The following is a 13,577-nucleotide window of genomic DNA, read 5'->3' as shown; positions in this document are numbered from 1 at the left end:
TTCCATCGAAATTTTTCCCCTGGTTTTTTCCAACTCTTTATAAATCCCTGCTTTGGCTTGGGACAATATCCCGTAATAAATCAATGTATTTTGTATTTATAAATTTCCAGGAAAAAATAACTGCAGCGTCTGAAGTGACAAGCAGAGTTCCTTTAGGTCATTGAAAACTACTAATTCCAAGAGAATCTTCCGAGCGATCGTAATGTTTGATGTCATTTCATGGCACCGAAGCGACATCCAGTCGCTCTCGAGACCAAAGAATCTACTGTAAGTTGCCGTCTTAGCACTTGTTAATCCTAGCAAGTTTTTACCGCTTTCCGTATTATAGGTATTTTCTTAAAGGCATGCTTCTGTTTCGGGTGGTTTCTTTCGATACATCTAGTATTGTTGTAGCGTAAGAAACGATTTATATGCTGTGCTTATCTATTTGAGCTTTATGAGGGTGCCTCTGGGGTGCAGCGGTGTCGGAAACATGCCGCTCACATCCAAATTTATTATCCTCTGAGCGGGAGAAAGCTCGTTGATTAGCACTGCTCCTCTAATTTATCAAGCGGAGAAACGCAAACTCCAGTAATAAATTCGCAAAACTCACCTCGAGAATTTAGATGACTCACCGCGCCTCAGAGGCTGAGCCCAGCCTCCCTCCGGGAATAATGAAAGGATCCCGCAGGTCAAAGGAAGCGGCAGCAATTTGCCGGCGAGGCGAAGGGTCTTAACAGACGCAATGGCAAAGAGCGGATGCATATGCTGATTTCGTAATTTCGGGCCGTCAAAACATTTGACGGCAAGCGAGCGAAACGTTGCCTCACACTTTGAAGGAGTGCTTCTGCAATTTTCCAATGCAATTTCGCTCGGTAACGTGAACTGAAATTATGTGGGACCCACCATGCATAGACGACGCTTTGTGGCAAGAAATGCCAAATGCCACCTCTGAAGCGAGGTGACGCTGCCCACCCGGAATATAGATAAACACATTAAACACGTCTATTAATAAACGAGATACTAGATAATAATATGGCATAATTGACGGCAATTCCGCCGGGCAACTTCGAGGAACGGCTTCTAAAATAATTTAAATGAAACCAACCATTCATTGGGAATTTTTCTCGAAAACTTAAAAAAAATCCACTTGCGAAATCGTTAAACCTGTACGGTTTCCTTTGACTATTTCTTAATTGCATAAGAGCTTGACTAAAGATATCAATCAATTAATCAGCAACAGTGATGGTGCTTATTACCACGGAACCAGTGGCCGACCATTGATAGGAGAGGGTTACGTAGGGAGTAACCCCCCGGCAGTAGTGGGGGTCCGAACAAAATCACCATTCTACCTCGTGTAAATTGGACACACAGGGGGGGGATCCTCCTTGCCCCATAGGTCCCCCTCCCCCCCATAGATCCGCCACTGTACGGAACAGAATCGCGGCGGGAGGGACAACATCGGAGGGAAGGCATATCCGTTGGCGCCATCATCATCCACATCGCCACTCCCGCCCCCCCCTCCCCACACTCCGTGGCCTCCCAAAATATATCCCCCTCCCCCCCAAATCAGAGGCCCTTCCCACTCCACCGCGATTCAATGCAAACCGGTTTTAATGAAACAGAATGCGATTGCCTTTTAGCAGCAGCGCCAACAGTACACAAGCGGCGCACCCACTCAGGAGGAGGCGAGATGGAAAGATGGCCCAGCGAATATCCGTTGTACTCTGCGAATATCTCGGCAGAAGTACATACATTCATTCGATGGTAGTGAAAAAATGTATAAAAACGGAACTAAGTATATAAAATTCGAAGAGTTACGTTGACGCATTACTCGCGAATCGACACGTGGCAGCCAGGAATCGGAACTTCGGTTCGGAATATGTACTAGCGTTGTTGTTGCAGAGCAAATTGGACTCTGGACTCCTCGTGAAAATTTTGATGTTGAGACAAATAGATTACCATGGCAGCACATCAACTGTTGGCACGACCGAAGGAAATAAAGGAAATCAAAATACTAAATGCAGTGCTATACAGTGGCGCACCGAGGAGGGGTTTTGGGTGATAAAACCCCCCCAGAGCTCAGAGAAAATTTTAAGTTTAATCCATTTAACTATTGATACTACAAATAGAATAGTGTAAGAATTAATAAAATATCCCTCAGAAAGCCGCAAAACTCACCAGACACACCCCGGTATTAGTTGCACCTCCCCCCCCCCCCAGCCTTAATTCCAAGCTGCGCCCATGGTGCTGTAGTTGGGCCGGTGCGGCGTACACCCTAAAATCCAAACTCGTTATAAGCGTACCGGTTAAAATACCTTCGCGGCCGGATGTATAATACATGTTCAGCTGTTGGAATTGTTGGTGAGTACCGCCTTCATTTTTTTCCAACGACAGCACTGACTAAATGTAAATACGGAAGCGAAAAGCCAGGTCCCGGCGAGAATTGAGGCATCATTCATTATTGATTTGCCCACTGTTAGCTCCACCAACCGATGGACCGATGATTAGAGGAGAGACGGGCGTCCGTCCCCGCTCTTTTCCCTTCCCTCCACCGCCGTCGAGAGCCATAGGGCGGCAGACGTTTTGAACATCATCCGAGGAAAAAGACAACTTTTCAATTGCTCTTTTCAAATGTCAGTCTGTATTTCGCACGTGGCTCACGCGAAGATTCCAAGCCTAAGTGATGCTGTGGAAACGATTGTTGGATGGTGAAGGGAGGGGGAAAGCCCCGACCACACCCTGCCCTCAAGGACGACGTGCCCCCGCGGGCGGCACAGGGCGTGGCGCCCGATGACGGACCCACCTCCCGCGCTCTCCATCCGAACTCCTCCTCTCGACGGGTGCTGCTGCTGCCTCGTCTGAGTTGCGATCACTCCCATTATCTTTGGGGCACTGGAGAAACAAGTGACTTCGACGCAGCCACGCGCACGGGTGCAAATTTAAGTACACCAAAGGATGAAGTTCGCTATGAACAAAATATTTGACTTCGCCGGGACTCGAACCCGGATCTCGACTCAGTTGTGTTTGCCAGTTACACCAGCAAGCCATTTTCTCAGAGCGAACTTCGGGATGTGTTCTACCGAACAAGATGTTGACGTCGCAAGTCCACACTGTGGCACATGTGCCGGTTTTTTAAAGCAAAGATTTTTTAAGTGTGAAGTGTGCTTTGAAAATCGTCGTCGCCGACCAACGACAAAATAGGAGTTTTTCACCCCGACAGTGGCTTAGTAAGCACGACCCTCGCCACATGTGCCACAGTGTGGACTTGTGACGTCAACATCTTGTTCGGTAGAACACATCCCGAAGTTCGCTCTGAGAAAATGGCTTGGTGGTGTAACTGGCAAACACAACTGACCGGCAATCGGGAGATCCGGGTTCGAATCACGGCTAAGTCAAATATTTTTTTATGGTATGAGAAAAATCCGCAGCCTACTCAGCTGCATCTTAAAGTTGGGTAAAAACCTTCGCTTATGAGGGTATGAAGGGGTTAGTTGGGGCCTCCCCCCAAGAAACGGGGAGCTCAGGAAATATATTGAAAAATAACATGCCTAAAAATGTATTTTGCATCATTTTGGCAATTAAAATTTAGCGTTAATCACATGCAGTTATTATACATAAAATCCAGACAAGATTTTTAAATATTTTTTAGATTTCTCTGAGGCTTTGGGGGGGGATACATCCCCTCATCCCCCCCAATAGTTACGCCACTAGAACCAGTTATTCTAGGCATTTCCATTCCATGGATGCGAGACTCATTTAAACCACAATTTCTATGATTCGTATTTGGGAATATTTTGAATTATTTTTATAATAATAATAATACATATTTATTGGGTGAGATCGGGACCAGAAATTCCCATCTTCCGTCCAACCCCCATTTTAGGCTCTTCAGGCTGGAATAATCAAATTAACTCAAGAGCGTCCAAATAAAAAATAAGCGATAAAACGGGAACAGAAACAGATATTACGCAGATAACGTTGGGAACTGTTCGTGTGTCTTCTATTGCTGAGAACAGAGTGACACGGAGAACAACATCTCATAAGCGCACTATACATCCGAAAGATTCGACAAAATTAGGGAGATACTGCGCCGAACAGATTGATCGAGGGAAAAGGAGTTCCTGTTCCAAATTAGAGCTGCAATAGAAACGTTGGTCGTAGTCCCGTCACTTTAACAACGCCCACCCCAAGACTTTCGCTCATGAAATGACAAATAGCAGACTACCTCCCGGCACGCATCTAACGCGGCGTTTGGCGGAGTGGGATGCACACGAGAACGAAATACTTCATTTGGAAACACGCGTGTAGTGGACGCAGCAAATGTTTACCTTGAGTTCGGCGACTGATTTGATGACAGGGCGTTGCGAGGAGGACGTCGATGGCCAAGGGATCTCCGCGGATTAGTGGCTGGCTGGCGGGCCTACCACGCGGGACTGTCCTCTGCGAGAGAAGTAGAAAGGCCGTGAAAGGGTGCGATGGCCACTAATGCACAGAACAGCTGAGCGGCTCTCGTTGCGACGCGAACCTCGACTTGGTCTGACTGAGGACCCGAGGATACTTGTGAAGCCACACCACGAGCCGATTATGGACTACTGCTTCCACAACATTGATGACAGGGACTCTCTCTCTCTCTGTTCCATTAACTTTCCCAGGAGAATATGGTCATTTTCCTCAGAAACGCAACTCCGCGATGAAGAAAATGCCAGGAAAATTTAATGCGATACAGAAAATATCACTTAAAAAACGAACTTCATAACCGGGACTGCCAGAAACGATTATTAGTCCAGTTATTGAAGCTTTTCACCTCCGATTTCTTTTTAACTTTACCAAATAAAATGACATTTCCTTCGCAGTGTAGAATGGGTCAGCTAGAATGAGAGGCCGATTGTCGCTTCCATAGAGGGTGTGCTTTTACTTCCCGAGGTGGAACTCTTTTTCCTCTAAGTAACACCGGAAACCGATAGCGGACCCGATTTTAAATAAAACATATTTTTTTTATAATCAAGCAATGGTTTTCGAGTTAGTCACTATTGAAAACTTAACCGGTTTTCAAACTGTTTTTTCACGAAAAACTACAAAAATACGCTAACCAGAGATTGGAGCTATAAACAAAAATGTGGCTCATAAAGCGAAAAAGAGGAGGAGATGATTTTTAAGGATCGGTGTAATTGTGAGTGGGATATTAGGCGAGATATAGTTGTTGGTGGAAGGGAATTTTTTGGTGAATTCTCGACTCGATGTGTATGTACTCGACTATAATAGCAAGCTTTGTATGACTAGATGGGAAAAAAAATTTCCTCGATCAATGGGGATGTAATTATTAGTACTAGTTCAAAGTCAAAACAGTGGACACTGAACTCAAGCGTCCGAGGAATGGAGATTGATTGAATGCCCCGCGCACACGAAGGCAGAGTGAACGTTGGCCCATTTGGCCGACCGTCTTAAGTTTTAAAGGGGCAAAAATGATTCGAAAGTGAGGAGAGTGATTTCAAAAGATCTTCAAACGTCGAATAGGGCCCAATTATTTTATAATCCACATTAAAAATCAATCCAAACGATATGAGGCGACAAAAATATTTCAAAGTTGCACGCATTCCCCTCGGATAACATTGGAGCGCAACGCCCCGAGCTCCAATTCGGCCGAAAACGGAATATCTTGATTCCACTCGGGAAGGGGGTGTCTTATTATTACAATAGACACATTACGTTCAGTGGTTGCAGGGTGATACTTCCAAGGCACAGTTTTAAGTGTTTGCCACTCGAATAAGAAATAAGATGGTTTCAATGTAACAATTAGGGACACGCCGTCAACCACGAGGCCGATATTTTCACAGCACTACATCAAATTTCTTACATTTTGAAAAATTGTAACTTTAAAATTATTATGTTCTCCGAGCACGGTCGCCTGAATACGCAAACAAAAATTGCGATGACCTTAACTTCAAAGTTACGCAATCTGGAGATAACGGCAGAGAGTCGCTCACTAAGGCTCGAGACAGAAAGAAGTTCTTCGCCGCGAGTGAAAATTCTTGGATGGTGCCCTTTGACTTGTTTGCGCCGCGAGTCTTTGTGATGCCGCCGCACCTTATCTGCGGCCGGCCGTGAACGATGGACTTCAGACAGCCAAACGCATTCCATCGGCATCTTCCGTCCATACTACAGTAAACAGTCGCGATCACGGATTCACGTGGCGCCATAGTGGTGACCCAAATAACACCGGGGGGGGGTTCGTATTTTTATTTGACTTTTCGCAGTCCCTAAAGATGCAAGTCGTCCAGACACGGATTGGGAATCTGTTGGAAGGAAATGGGTCTATGAAATGATAATTCCTAAGTTTTGAGGTGTTTTAAACAAATACTTGAAATGAAAACGTTAGTAGGAATACGCATAGTCCTATGCAAATCTATCTCAAATTTGCAAAATGATGCACAGGTATGACTTATAAATCAATAATTTGTTTATTTATTGCTACGAAAGCCCTAACCGTGACAGCTCGTTACACTAACCGCCGGGCCATAACTCATATTTCGGCAATAATCAGTTACATCTAGTCTAGGGTGCTCATCAGTTGCATCCGGAAGGTTTATTTTTCCCACGAACTTACAATAGATATGCTAATTGTTTATTCATTGCATCACTAAATGCCTGAAAAGAGCGTAGCTAGCAGACGTGTTTTTGCTTCAGATGTACATCTTGTAGTCCATGGTCCCCTCCACACAAAGTGCAAATTACCCACTTCAGACGAGTCCATGTACCCCAACACCATCACAGAACCAACCCCATGTTTCACTGTTGCTTTCAAGTTCTTGGGATCAAGCTCAGTATTGTTCCGACGCCACATCATTTGATGACCATCGGATCAGAATATGTTGTACTTGCTCTCGTCAGTGAAAATCACGCTATTCCGCTACTCTAGAGTCTCATAATTGATGTTCCCGAGCGAAATCTACCAGCCCCTTGCGATTGACCATGCTGATACACGGCATCCTCCTCCCTGCTACTCGACCGTGGTAACCATTTTGCTTCAGCACATTCCGGACAGAGCCTACATATACCTACGTACCCTCCAGACTTCGTAGGTCAGCGGTTACCTATTGGAACCACTGGTTTTTGGGTCCTTCTTGATCTCCCGCACAATGAATCGGTTGTCAGTGCCAATCAATTTCCTTGGAAGTCCGCTTTGGGGCTTCTTTATAAGCCTTGGTCTTCCCAAACCGATTTACTATGCCGTACAAATTTGACCTAGGTCTTCCAATAGCACCAGCTATTTGATTCAGTGACTTACATTGATTATAGAGTCTGATAATGAGCTTTTGTTCAGCTTTAGTCGTCTCACTTGCCTTTCGTCCCATGCCAACCAACACTTCAGGTCGCCGTTTGGTCAAAGATGCATTTTGCCTCGCCACAGCCAAGGGGAAGCATGTGCACCCACAGCTGGGCAGCAATGACACTGATGTGCTTCGATAAACCCGTGTGAAACGACATTCACCGCGTGTCCGAATAATTTTTACAAGCGAAATTTTTGCAAACTCATCTATTGGACTCAATTTATAGCAAAGTGGTATCAAATTCTTGTTTTTTCAATTTGTAAACCTTTACCGGAGTAGTAAATGATAATACTATATTCATGTTGAATCCGAGTAACAAGTGCAAAGGTAATAGTGCAACAGTAATAGTGGCTGGAAACAAATACTGTCCGATTACTTATGGTGATGTGGGAATAGGTGAAGTAGCATACTTTGGTAAACATTTGGCACAGCTCATAATAATTGCCAATGACACCAAAGAGGACGCTCAGACATTCAATGGTCAACTTTTCCTTGCAGAGCCATCAAACTGGAGCGCGGCTGAGGTGGGGTCCTGGCTACGATGGACTCTCCTCCACTTCTCTCTCCCCACAGACGCAATCCCAGACGGAGCTTTCAGCGATTTGGATGGAGCTGCCCTTTCCACACTATCTGAGGAGGAGTTCATAGCAAGGGCACCACAAGTAAGTTCATTCTTCATCAACTATTGGGATAAATGGCAAGAATTGAGTGTGGTTTAGAAGGGCAAATATAATGGGGTCTCTATAGATCCTGATTTGGTCATTTTTCACTCATCCCAAGGGTAACATTAGCAATAAATAAGGCCATATGGCCAGAAAATAATTGTAAGAATTTTTTTGAGAGGGTTTTCTACTTTGCCTCATGTCAGCAGTGGACAACATTTGTACATTGCATCTCATATAAGGAGGTATAGCACTAATGGGCCAAGGGTAAACTTGGCCCGTTCACAGGGCAAGTTAATGCAACGCTAGACTGACACTTTGACTGATGTTCAAAATCGACTAATTGTAAGAAAAGCCCCTAGGAAGCAGCATTCGTATGAAATGACTTTAGGCGCACCAGTTATAGTATCTATGTTTGAAAAAAAATGCACTGCGTAAACGTGTTGCATGTGTAAACGCACCACGGTGTGCCATACACATTCAGGTTTAATGTTTTCAGTCCAGCACCTTCTGATGTACAACAGTTTTTGTTTTGTTAACAGGCACAAGATAAAGCGGATGAATAGAAATAAATATAGCGAAGCAAAGCAGTGACGCAGCGAGTGGGGTTTTGAGTCCCCCCTCGCTGCGTCACCCAAAAAAGAAACCAGATAAACCCCCCAGAACTCAGAGAAATTCTTTAATAAAAATATTTTAAATGAACAATTTTGTAACTAATATTAGGGGGACAAATGACTCACAAACAAAACATATCTAACTCTTCACTCAGCCGTAAAACTCACCATTTTGAACCATTTATCTAAAAAATTTGTGGGGGAGGTCCCCCGCACCTCTTGCTTACCTTGGCAGGTTTTCTATACCTGCCAGTATTAGTTGCGCCTAAAACTCCCCCTAATCCAAATATCATTAAAATCAGTATAGCTGTTCTCATATTATAAATGTTTTAACTAACACGAATTTTGACTTTGACGAATATATAATAAGAGATTTTTCCACAAGTTATATTAGTCATAATTTTTACGTAGAAGAAGTAAATATTTGTCTGATTTTTAAGGGTAGTCTAACATAGAATCCAACTCGTATGAAAACCATTAGAACCACCAAACTTTATCATTGGACCTCTCAAAAGGGAAGTGGGAGTCAGAAAGCCCTCGGCCTATTGCAAATTGTTCTGTAAAACCCATCCTGAAGTTCACGCTGAGAAGATGGCTTGGTGTTATAACTGGCTAACACGCTTGACCGGCAATTGGAAGATCTGTGTTCAAATCCTGGTTAAGAGAAATATTTTTTCGTGGCAAATTTCATCCCTGGTGTATGAAACAGTTTAAAAGTACATATGTCAATGTCTAATATTTAAAATGAGTTCAGTCTCAGTGGAAATTTGTATTGCGAGAAACATTTCTTCCTGGAAGCCTCCAAACTACATAATTTTGATAGTAAAGATTGGAATGAAAAGATCAATTACAGAGGTTTTTAAGGGGGAAGGCTCTTTGCTCTTAATAAGAATGTTTTTTTTATAGCTAATGAGATAATATTATTTCACAGAGTGGCTCTACCCTTCATGCTCAGCTGGAGATATGGAAAGCGGCTGCTATTGTTAAACCCAAAGAGGAAAACTCCATGGATTGGAGTTGCAGTTCAACAGGGGATATTTCGGAAGGTAATTCTTGTTTACATGGACCACACTTCTTATTCATATTTTTAAAAAAAGTTGCTTAATCTTTGTTGCTTGTTTACAGACATTAAATCTCCATATTATTTAGCACTGAGGTGCATCAAATCATTTCTGCAAATCACCCAACCTTGACACTGGATAAAGAAAATGGATGATCAAGCATGCGACATTATCTAATATAATGGCAAAATCATGAGCAAAACAAATAGTTTTACTCATATGTAACTTCAGCTGCTCAAAAAATACATTTGAGATATGAAATGGCCTATAGTTACACTTTAATGGGTGCGTGCAAACTAAGAACTAGAATGCTTTGAAAAAGCCAGAACTGTGTTAGAGACTTCATATTTGTACTATATTTGAATATCATTGTGTAAAAATGTGTTCACTCTTACAACGGACTCATTGCTTATTTCGATCTGCCATTACAGAGGAGGAAGAGGCCGGTGTGTCACAAGCTAGCCCACAGACGGATGGAAGCCCGTCGACGGGCACCAGCCGCAGCGGATCTCACATTCACCTGTGGCAATTCCTCAAGGAATTGCTCGCCCAAGGCAATTCATATGGTGCGTGCATCCGCTGGCTGGATCGCAGCAGAGGCGTTTTCAAGATCGAGGACTCCGTGCGAGTGGCGAGGCTTTGGGGGCGCCGCAAAAACCGTCCAGCAATGAATTATGACAAGCTGTCGCGATCCATTCGGCAGTACTACAAGAAGGGCATAATGCGCAAGACTGAGAGATCACAGCGACTGGTTTACCAGTTCTGCCATCCCTACTGCCTTTAGAACTCTCTTGAAGCACTCAGTCCTTGTGAAAAAGCCCATAATTCTACTTATTTAATTATACTTCTGCACAACACTGGTGCCGCAACTTTCCTCTTCTGTGAGGGGAGTGTATGACGTGCCAGTTTGTGTGGGAGGACAGAGTATGCCAATTTGGCACCCAGAGTTGTATTGTACAATGTTTATAAATATTTTTAATTTTATTGTTCCATTGAAATCTCCTTTACCCTATGTATCATTATCTCCTATTAATACATCCAGTAATACTAATATTATTACTTTTAAGATAAATATTTATATTCACACTTTTGGAAGGTAATTTTCAAAGTGCGGATAAGGACAGAGTGCTATTGATTTCAAACCTTGTTGTTGGGGATTCGTCACTGTTGACGTCTAACCCCTATTATGTGAATTACTGGCGAGTACGTGAGTTGACAACCACACAGCCATGTGCACTATTTTCAGGTACTATTGGAATGTGAGGTCGTCACAGCCGAAAGCCGGTGACTTTTAGTCCCATATATCTATGATATATCTCCCAGTACGTTCTATGAACAAATATATTATAACTTTTATTAAATGTTTCAATCTGCATCTTCAGCATATCTCTCGTGTGAGAGGCTGTCAGAGGTAAAGCAGCATAGTAGTTTTTAAGTTAGTTTTGTACCTAAATAAAGGCAGAGTTACTGTCTAGGTTAATTTTAATTTGATGAGCTCATCAAATGAAAATTACTTCTTAATTGTAAGTAATCTATGTGTTGTATCTATGAACATTTAAGTATTCTTTATCGGTGATGTTTAATTGTTGCTTCTAAGGTGATAAGGAAACATACCATAAAAAATATACAAATTTTGCTATGTTGGTGTAAGAAGAACTTTAGAGTGTATTATCATCAGATAACTATTTTATCCAAAACTAATAAAAAACAAATGACTACAATGTTAATATATTTTGGCAATAAGCCGTTTCATGTGAATTGATATTTTAGTGAAATAAAAATTACAAGAGTACAAATAATAATTTGAGTTTCATTCCAAAATGCAACCCAAAATCAGTTAAGTCAGATAATTAAAATAAAATCAATCATAGCCATTAGTAGAAATCAAAGAGTACAATAAATGCCAGCAGCAAAGCCCAATGGAAGAGTGAGAGAATGAGAGCACCTTCTATAGATTCCACCAAAGCATTTACTATTATGCAATAATGAGACATTTTGCACTTCCAAAATATGCATCAGGATAAATCTCCATTTTTTCCTTTTTTCGATGCAGAGCTTTACGTTGAAAATTTTTATTATTTTTTATGTGATTTTATTTTTAAGGGCTGGCTGTCATTCGACTCCTGAATGACATATGTGCAAATGCACATTTGCTACCGCCCCTGCACAACCGACTCAAAAGATTCATGAGAATTAACTAGTCTCTGCAAATCAGGAAATGACCCAGAGGCACGCATCAAACAGAGGCTGATTCTACACTTGCGTAACTCTCGCTGGTTCGCCAAGCCCTCTCAAATTCCGAGCAGACCCCTTTTCATTCACTGGGTTTCAGATTTTAGTGCTTGTCATGCGCTGTGCTGTTGACGCCTCTCACCCACCTAATGGTGCAGGCCTCAAGTCCCAGCTCGAGTTACCAAAATTCCGTCAAAGTTGCGCGTGGGCGAGAAGTTTTGAGACATGTTGAATGTATGCAAATGAGCATCAAACATCTGTGACAGCAAACACATCGGGGATATTGATGAAAAGTTTCTTGGGTTTCCCGCCAGGAATGGTATTGGGTTAATTCTCCCAACATTTCAACGGCTGAGTCTGCCATCTTCTACAGGGGTAGAATCTTTACGGTATTTTGTTTATTAATTTATTTATTCATATCCTTATGAAAAGTGCCTGAAATGCCATAATTAATCTCTCTTTGTTCCTGATTCTCACGATGCTTTTGCTACTTCCCCGATGCTCATGTTGATTTTTAAGTGTGACACCAATTTTGCAGAGTTTACTGCAGCAGTTCGTACTTTGAATTATGTTTAAATCACATTAACCTAATGATTTATTACTTTAACAATTGGCTGAAATAGATTGTAGCATATTTTAAAATATATAATTCATTGCCTTAAATAGTTGGACATACTACATATTTGAAACTTACGCTAAAATAATTTTGAAATAATGAAAAAAATATTTTAGAAGTTTAAACAGAGAAAGCAAATATGTTTTCAAAATAATTTCAACCCTTAACCAGTGACGTGCAAGTTTTGTTTCACAATCGGTGACGTGCGGTCTGGTAGACCACAACAAATAAAATAGGTATTCATCAAATGTTGCAACACCATTTTCATTGCTTAATTTTTCTTTATCTGCTTAACTATTCTTTAACTTATACTTAATTTTAGGCATTACAACTACAGGTGGGCTAAATTGTTCATTTTGATGAACTGTTCACTCTGCCCTTAACGAAAAAACTGTTGAAAATTTCAACAGTTAATTGGGACCACTGTTGAATCCAACAGTAACTGTAGAAAATTCAACAGTAACTGATGAAACTCAACAGTAACTGTTGAAGTCCAACATTAACTGTTAAAAACCCAACAGTAAATTGGGACCTACCTTAGCGAAAAAACTGTAGAAAATTTCAACAATTAATTTGAATCCAACAGTAACTGCTGAAGTCCAACAGTAACTGTAGAAAATCCAACAGTAACCGATGAAACCCAAACGGTAATAGTTGAATTCCAACAGTAACGGTAGAAGATCCAAGAGTAACTATTAAAATCCAACAAATTTTTTGCTAAGGGTGCACCTGTTGAGTAAAAACAACAGTTGAAAATATCTGTTCATGGCGAACTGTCAGGGTCATTCAGTTAGAAAATACTGTTTATCGGACGTGTAGACTAAATGAAAGCTTAGTGTGGTATCATCTGGTTTGTGCAGCTTGTCATAGTAATTTCAAGCAAATTCTGTCCCAGGCCTTTACTCCATGTGCAGGACAATATCTGCTGTCCACATGTAGAATAAGCCAGAAGAAGTGAAGGAAACATGATGATGAGACTCATGATGCTTCTTAACTTTCTTCTGCGCTTATATTTCCTTCACTTCTTCTGAGACACCCACATTTGAGGAATCATTGTTTTATAACTATGCAGCCAAATCATG

General features: G+C 41.9%; 1 protein-coding gene across 1 annotated transcript in view; it reads left to right on the top strand.

Annotated features, from left to right (window-relative positions):
* Positions 1–11,449, top strand: part of LOC124162010 (DNA-binding protein D-ETS-4-like) — a 64,135-nt gene extending 52,686 nt beyond the window's left edge. Inside the window, exons 3-5 of the mRNA XM_046538330.1 lie at positions 7,809–7,972; positions 9,518–9,632; positions 10,079–11,449. Of these exons, the coding sequence (XP_046394286.1) occupies positions 7,809–7,972; positions 9,518–9,632; positions 10,079–10,431 (632 nt within the window). The 3' untranslated portion in view covers positions 10,432–11,449. The remainder of the gene's footprint in view (positions 1–7,808; positions 7,973–9,517; positions 9,633–10,078) is intronic.
* Positions 11,450–13,577: the final 2,128 nt, after the last annotated feature.

This window comes from Ischnura elegans, chromosome 7, assembly GCF_921293095.1.
Source record: "Ischnura elegans chromosome 7, ioIscEleg1.1, whole genome shotgun sequence".
NCBI lineage: Eukaryota > Metazoa > Arthropoda > Insecta > Odonata > Coenagrionidae > Ischnura > Ischnura elegans.
The sequence above is the reverse complement of the archived record's forward strand: the minus strand, read 5'-3'. Positions and strand labels throughout refer to the sequence as shown.